The sequence below is a fragment of the Arachis duranensis genome, chromosome 8 (assembly GCF_000817695.3).
Source record: "Arachis duranensis cultivar V14167 chromosome 8, aradu.V14167.gnm2.J7QH, whole genome shotgun sequence".
Lineage (NCBI taxonomy): Eukaryota > Viridiplantae > Streptophyta > Magnoliopsida > Fabales > Fabaceae > Arachis > Arachis duranensis.
The window spans coordinates 7,419,234-7,427,075 of NC_029779.3; the positions used below are offsets into that span (position 1 = coordinate 7,419,234).

The 7,842-nt window shown below is 38.5% G+C and overlaps 2 protein-coding genes across 2 annotated transcripts; one reads left to right on the forward strand and one right to left on the reverse strand.

Moving 5' to 3' along the window:
* The first annotated feature begins 465 nt into the window (after positions 1-465).
* LOC107460484 (E3 ubiquitin-protein ligase SINAT5) lies at positions 466-2,947 on the forward strand. The gene is made up of 3 exons (XM_016078843.3): positions 466-1,100; positions 1,746-2,132; positions 2,331-2,947. The coding sequence occupies exons 1-3, from the start codon at positions 879-881 to the stop codon at positions 2,691-2,693; spliced, it is 972 nt and encodes a 323-aa protein (XP_015934329.1). The 5' UTR covers positions 466-878; the 3' UTR covers positions 2,694-2,947.
* Positions 2,948-3,346: 399 nt separating this feature from the next.
* On the reverse strand, positions 3,347-5,485 carry LOC107460485 (pentatricopeptide repeat-containing protein At3g49240, mitochondrial). Its single transcript, XM_016078844.3, has one exon. It carries the CDS (start codon positions 5,427-5,429, stop codon positions 3,522-3,524), a length of 1,908 nt encoding a protein of 635 aa, XP_015934330.1. The 5' UTR covers positions 5,430-5,485; the 3' UTR covers positions 3,347-3,521.
* Positions 5,486-7,842: the final 2,357 nt, after the last annotated feature.

A 7,842-nucleotide genomic window follows, 5' to 3' on the forward strand; every position in this document is an offset into this window, starting at 1 on the left:
TTTGAGATAAAATTGAAACAAAATAAAACTTAGAGATATTTTAAAAATTTTTATCAAACTTTAGGGACAAAAAATATACTTTATCCTAAAATTTTTTACTGCATTAAACTTTTATCTCATTTTGTTTCCTCAATAACATAGATCGTATTGTTTTGAGCAAATAATTAAAATTAAAATTAAAATTAGTGCCATGAGTTATGAGTATAGTTGATAACTATTTAAATTTTATTACCTTGATTAGTTATGGATTTAATATAAAAAAAAATATGTATGGACCGTGGATAGAGTCTTAGAATTAAAGATTTTTCCCTTTTTTAGAAAAAAATAAAGATAAAAGCTTCCGCCTCAAAAGAATTAATATTGAAATATTTATATTAATTATTTTTTAGGATAAACAAATTAGAAATTACGCATCAGACTAAACTTAGTTACCGTTGGATTAATACCCGCATTATCTAATTTCTGAAATTTAACGGTTCTCGTTTCCCTGTCTCTCTCTGCACACACGACCCAAAACTTGAACCTCCATAGAGAGAGAAAGAGATAGACCCGGAAGAAAAGAACCTGTTCTTCCTCGGAAAGGAGTTGTTTGGTTTGTCACACATTTATCTCTCTCCATTCCCATCATCTTTCTTCTCTGTTCTCCTTCTCTTCTTTCTTTTTTTTCCCTGGTAAAATTTTCCAGGAAAGCAAAAGAAAAAACAAAAGAGAGAGAGAATTGAGGGGATAGAAGGTTGAAACCAAAAAAGGGGAATACCCAGGTAATTAATTTGGCTTAAAAATCCGATTTTGATTACTGGGTATTTCTCCTTTTTTCTTTTTTCTTTCTCTTTTATTTTGGTTCCTTCTTCAGAGGTGGAGGGTTTTGGTGGGTTGTGATGGACTTGGAAAGCATCGAGTGTGTGTCATCCTCGGATGGCATGGACGAGGATGAGATCCACCCTCACCATCATTCTGAGTTTCCTTCCACAAAACCACGCAATGGAGGAGCCAATAACAACAATTCTGTGGGTCCCAATGCCATAACTCCTGCAACCAGCGTCCATGAGTTGCTGGAATGCCCTGTATGTACAAATTCAATGTACCCCCCAATTCATCAGGTTTGTCCTTTTGCCAATTTAGGTTTTTTTTTTTTTTGTATGTTCTCTTAAATCTTATTTTGCATTGTATCATATGAGTTCTGTTTGTAAGTTTTGTTTCTGGGGTTAGATTGATCCCATTTGCATAATCAGATTCGATGGGGGATTGGTGAGGGAGAGCAAAATACCTCGGATTTGATTTTGGAGTTTGGATTTTCCTTACATGATGGAAGGGGTTATAATTGTAAAACCTTTGCTTGTGTCTGTTTTGATTGGAGATTCGGAATTGGTGCGACTCTTGAATGATGATTGTGTAATTACGGCAATACTTGCAATTTGTGATAGGGAATTTCTTATATTGTGAAATTTTTGTTTTTATTTTGTTTTATGCATTTGAAGAATTGAGTCATGTATTTGGTTTTAGCAAGTTACCAAAATTTGGTTCAATTTGCAGGACACCTGTAATATGTTCAGAACACATGCCATGTAAATATCATGTCTACATGTATTGTCTTACTATGCCAAAATTTGTTCTTGTCTTTAAAACGTTGGCTATACCTCATTTGATGTGTGGAAAAGTTGATATTGTTTTTATTCAAGGTGCAAAACTTGTATGTATTTGCCAAAATGGGGCATAAAAGTTGTAACAAGTTGATTGATTTGCAGTGCCACAATGGGCACACGCTGTGTTCCACATGTAAAACAAGGGTACACAACCGGTGCCCCACTTGTAGACAAGAGCTTGGAGATATCAGGTGCCTAGCCTTGGAGAAGGTGGCTGAATCACTTGAGTTACCATGCAAGTACTATTCCCTTGGATGTCCAGAAATATCTCCATACTACAGCAAGCTTAAGCATGAGACTGTATGCAATTTTAGGCCATACAGTTGTCCTTATGCTGGATCAGAGTGTTCTGTTGTTGGGGATATTCCCTTCCTCGTCGCTCATTTGAGGGACGATCATAAGGTGGACATGCACACAGGATGCACATTCAACCATAGATATGTGAAATCAAATCCCAGGGAAGTAGAGAACGCAACCTGGATGCTCACAGTAAGTATATCAGATAATATACGTTGCTGTTAACACAATTTCCTTTTGTTTTTCCCTTTTTAATGTTGAATTGCGATGTATAGGTACAAATTAATGTTGATTCATTTTCTGGTTTGCAAATGTAGTGTAATCTAGCATATATTCCCCTCAGTCCTCACTGTCTCTGATTTTTCTGTTTGTCAATATTTTTTGTGATAGGTATTTCATTGTTTTGGTCAGTACTTCTGCCTCCACTTTGAAGCTTTCCAGCTTGGGATGGCTCCTGTGTACATGGCATTCCTTCGTTTTATGGGTGATGAGAATGAGGCTCGGAACTATAGCTATAGCCTAGAGGTTGGGGCCAATGGCAGGAAACTCATCTGGGAGGGTACGCCTAGAAGTGTTCGGGATAGCCACCGGAAAGTTAGGGATAGTCATGATGGCCTCATTATTCAACGAAACATGGCCCTATTTTTCTCTGGTGGGGATAGGAAGGAGCTGAAGCTCAGAGTCACTGGAAGAATATGGAAGGAACAACAGAATCCAGATGGTGGAGTTTGCATACCAAATCTTTGTAGCTGACATGTTACTTGAAGAGTATTCTGTCCCTTTTGTGTTTCGGACACTCTTCTGAAAACTCTGTATTTATACCAACTTTTATCATGTTGTAATAGGTTACTTAAGGCACTAAAGTTGCTTTCAAGCCCTTTTTTTTTATTTTTTTATAACTTTTACTAAGCTTTGTAATGAACAAGAGCTTTTTTTAACTTTAAAAATTGCTTGATTCTTGATCAGAATTTTACAATGGAGATTGGATGTCATCATAATTGGCCTCACATCTGATGTTAACTTTGCTCCCACTTGCCGCCAACTATATCGTGTTACTTTAACTGCCACCAGTAATAATACTATATATAAAATTATAAATCTTTGTTCACTTGCGTACGAAATTATTTGCTTTTAGCACTAGTAGCTTTGGAGGTACTATAGTATTCACTTTAACTGCACAATTGCGTGGTAACTAAAGTTGCTTCATCTTTCTTCTAACCCTGTTGTCTAGTCTTTATTTGTCAATAACAAAATCAATGTTGCTTCACTTACAATTTAAGAAAGTTCAGTATAATTTCCAGAGAAACATTACTCTCATTTCTAGGCATAAAATAAGTCACAATCCAAAAGCCATAATCTTGTAGCTGCAGCACTATAGAGGGGAAAAGGAAAAGGAAGTTTCAATGTGAAATTGATCAACTCAATAACTGCATAATCCTTTCCCCAACAATTTAATTACATATAAAATTAATCGAAAATTTGGTAACATAAGTTTATGATTCAAAACTATTTTTGATAAAGAAGAAACACATGCATTACATTTCCTGATCTAAGCATATCAAGATTAATGAAGTTGCAACTTCAAGCGGTTACCTCATTTTTAGTCTCTCCGTCAACTGAACCCTCAGTTTCAGTTATTCTCTCTGCCAACTCTGGCTCAGAAGCATTTGCATCATTGCGCTCTTTAGCCTCTGAATCAGCATCCTTATTCCCAAACAACTTGGAAGGAAGCAATGAAGCAACTGCAGCTCTAGCACTTCTTTTTGCAGCCTCAGCTGCTTCAATCTCCTTAGCCTTTGCTTCGGCTTTCTGCCGCTCCTTCTCCTCCATCAGTTTCGTTAACTCCTCTTCTCTGCCTTCCTTCCTCAACAACCCCTTAACAAACTCCTGAAACTCCTCGTCGAAATCAACCCCATTGTCGTCCAACAACGTATCAACAATCTGAAGCACCTCATCCAACCTTCCCTCATCACTTAGCACCTTCATAATGAACTGATAGCTAGCAACATCCATCTTGAGCTTCTTCACCATTAAGTCAAAGAAAGACTTTGCCTCGTCGATCTTCCCGATTTTCACCAAGCCATCAACCAACCTATTGTAAACGGCCAAGTTAGGCCTGAGCCCTGAATCCACCATCTTCCTAAAGTACCCAGCAGCATCATCAGGCCTACTCTCTTTGAAGCAGGTATCCATCAACAAGCCATAAGTGAACTCATCAGGGTTCACTCCCTTCCCCTCCATTTCCCCATAAACCTCCTCAGCTTCCACAAGCATCCCATTGTTACACAACTGCTCAATCAAATTGTTATACGACAGTGTATCAGGGCTGCACCTATACTCCCCCATCTTCCCAAAAACTTCAATGGCCTCCTTAAACCTTCCTTGAGCACAATACCCATCCACCATCACATTAAAGCTCCCCAAATTCACAGCCAGCCTCCATGGTGGATTGTGTTCGCTCCTCATCCTATCAAACAGCTTCAATGCCTCGTCGAACTTCCCATTCTTGTTCAAGGCATCCAGCACAGAATTAAAAGCGATAGCACTCATCTTCTTCTTAGAACCTTCCCCAACAGCCTCCACAAAACTCTCCATGGCCTCCTTCTCCATCCCCTTCAAGAAATACCCTTTCATCAAGCACCCAAACACGACACCGTCCTCAACAACCCCGCCCAATTTCTCCTTTAAATCCTCATACAACCTAATCACGCCATCCGAATCCGAATTCCTAGCATGACCAAGCATCAAATAGTGATAAACGAGAGGGTCAGTTGCAAGACCCTTAGAATCCATTTCTTCCTTGATCTCCAAGGCACGCTCAAGCTTCCCATTATCCACCAAACCCTTGATCAGAATCCGGTACGTCGTTGGGGAAGGGTTCATCGGTGCATCGTTGAGGAACTGCTTGTAATGCTCCAATGCAGTATCAGGCTTCCGGCAATCAAGGTAGGTCTGGAATACAAGGTTGTGCGTGATGATGTTTGGAATGACGCCGGCCTGGGTGATAAAGCGGTGGAGAGAGAGGAGGTCGGAGTAGCGTGACTGGCGGAGGAGGGCGGTGAGAACGGCGTTGATGGTGAAAATCGTTGGGCGGCAGTTGGAATAAATGGAGTGGCGCGTGTAGAGCGCCGCCTCGTCGAGATCGTTCTCGCGAATTAGGGTTAAGATTTTGTTATGAAGGTTGAGACGGTTGCCGTTTAGTGCTGACACGTGTTCGGGTAGTTTGGGATTGTTAGGGTTCAGGTAGTACGGAGGGGATTGCGATTTCTGAGTTTGTTGTTGTTGTTGCTGTTGGGAACGGTTGAGGGCGGAGAGAGGGGGCTCTATGCGGAGCTGGCGCTTGCGTCGGCGGCGCTCGGCGGCGGCTTCTTCTGGGGAGGAGAATGAGAGAAGGCGGAGGGATACCGTGGAGGATGGAGGACGGCGGTGCTTGTGCTGTATCACGGCGGCTCTAAGGTGGGTAAAAAACGTGGCCTTGGAGAGAGCCATTGTTGCAATGCTGATCGGAGGGTTTCAGAACATAGATAGGGTTCAGAGAGGGGTTTAGAGGATGGAGTATGAGGATTTCCAAGATTTCGGATAACCATTTTTGTTGGGCTGTGAAGGCCCAATATCTTACAATAATCAGTTTTGATTCTAGCAATTCCATTCTTGTAACCCCAAAAATCAATGTTAACCCATACAACTAAAAGACAAAAAGAAAGGAGATTATACTTTCAAATCAGAACTACATAACAAACTTGAATTAGTCCAATAATTTGCTTACTAGTCTATTTAACTATATTTATATATTTAGCTAATTTTTTAATAACGAGTGTGAAAAATTAGATAACTTTTCTCAAAAATTGATTATTTTTACAGTCCATATACTATTGAATGTTTATACATATAAAATTATATGTATTATTTAAATATCCTGCAATGTAGGGGTGAGTACGGGTCGGTTTGGTTCGGCTTTATAGTAAAATTATAATCGAATCGATCAAAATATAATTGGTTCGCTTTGGTTCGGATTTGCGTTTTTTTTTGTATATGTACCCGAACCAAACCAAACCAATTAAGAACGGATCGGTTCAGTTCGGATAATTGGGTACCCAATGACTTTGAAATTCATAAAAAAAATCAAATTTTTTATCTTAAAAATTCAACAAATACAATAAACATGTAACATTAATAGAAATAATCCAAATATGTTAAATACCAAATACATTAAAAACTAAACTCATTAAAATCCAAACATATTAATAATGAATAATCATTGTCTAATAGAAAAGCCATGTATATATTTTTTATTTTTTTATTTAATTAATATATGATCGGGTTCACGGGTTGGTTCGGGTTCTGCACCCCCAAAACCGATACCTGAACCAATCACTAACAAAAGCTATCAGTTTGGTTCGAGTTGGACCCGATTACCCGTCAGTTTCAGAACCAATTTAATTAGTTCGGTTCGGATTCGGACGGATAATCGAGTACCCGCTACCCATGCTTACCCCTACTGCAATGATATATCTCCAAGATAGAGGCAAACGCATTTTGTATCATAATTGAATAAAATATATTCCCAGAAGTTAAAGAAAACTAGAACGATTTTGTTAGGTAATTAATAAAGGTCTAACAAAAAATAAGTTAACAAGTATTTTTGAAATGTAATATATTCGTATTTGAAGTGAGTTTACAAATTAAAGGGATGAAGACCGGAGATCCTAACTTCGGTGTACACAGAATCCAAGCCGGGTGGACAACTTGCAAAATATTCTCATACTAAAGTCAGTAGTATTTTAGGTGATATGGAACATGTGTCTAACTTATTGAGTGCATTTTCCTTTTATTTTTGTCCTTTTGGGTTGTGTCGTTTTCCAGTATTTAGTGCCTTTAAGTTACGTTCTTAATGGCCGGATTTGACGGTTTCAGGCTTAATAGCGCTGCCGATGTGTTATGTTTAGTGTTATATCGTAATATCGGATTCTTATTTAACCGTCGTTTTGTTATGTTATTATTTGTCCAAAACAGTACCCCCAACTCGAATTCCTGGACCCAAATTCTTTTGTCACGGGAATTCGAGTTTATGATGTTGGGGTGGTCTTTTGATGGGACCTTAAAGGGTTCTTTAAGAAAACTGAACAGTTTCCTTTAGTTTTATTGGAGCAGCTATAATCCTCCCGTTTTGCAAATTGTCGGCCTTCTCCCACATTCTCTCTCCAGTAATAAATGCAACATTAACTTAAGTTTAAATGCAACATTTAATAAATTTAAATAGGTTTTATTTTATCTTTTTACTTTTCAAACCATTTCATTTTCAAATTCATGCGGACAGTTTCTTCTCTTTCTCTATACAAATCTCCCTTGTTGGGTTTGTTTTGCTCCCATCGTCGTTGCGACCTTTGTTGTGCTAAGGAGGATTAGTGGCATTTATCAATAATTTCTATAACAATCGTCATTTGAGGTTAGTGAAGGTTTTATTTCTCCGTATTTTGTGTTTTTACTAGAGGAATTTCTTTGAATCTTTTTTCATTCTGCATGTTATCCCTTTCGCTTGGCATTTACCTTGTTTTTTCTTTGCCCCTATTATCTCTTAATATGCTCTTTGTAGTAGGGGCACCACTATTTTTCATTCCCAAATAGTTGATGATTACTATTTTCCCCCACTCTTCGTAGTTTCTTGCACTTTGCAAGTTCATTCTATGTTTTGAACGAGCTATAGCTATAGGACTTATATTCTTAGGATTTTTTTTCTGGCAACGTAGTATTAGTAACATAGTAGTGTTGCCTCTGTAGGGTTTTACGAGATGGCCAAGAAAAAGGTTATCATGAGCTGAGGGCGCGGCGGTGCTGCTAATCTGTCGAAACCCCGTCCTGCCACCGCTCTGGGAATGAAAAGTGAGCTAGAGGTAGATATATA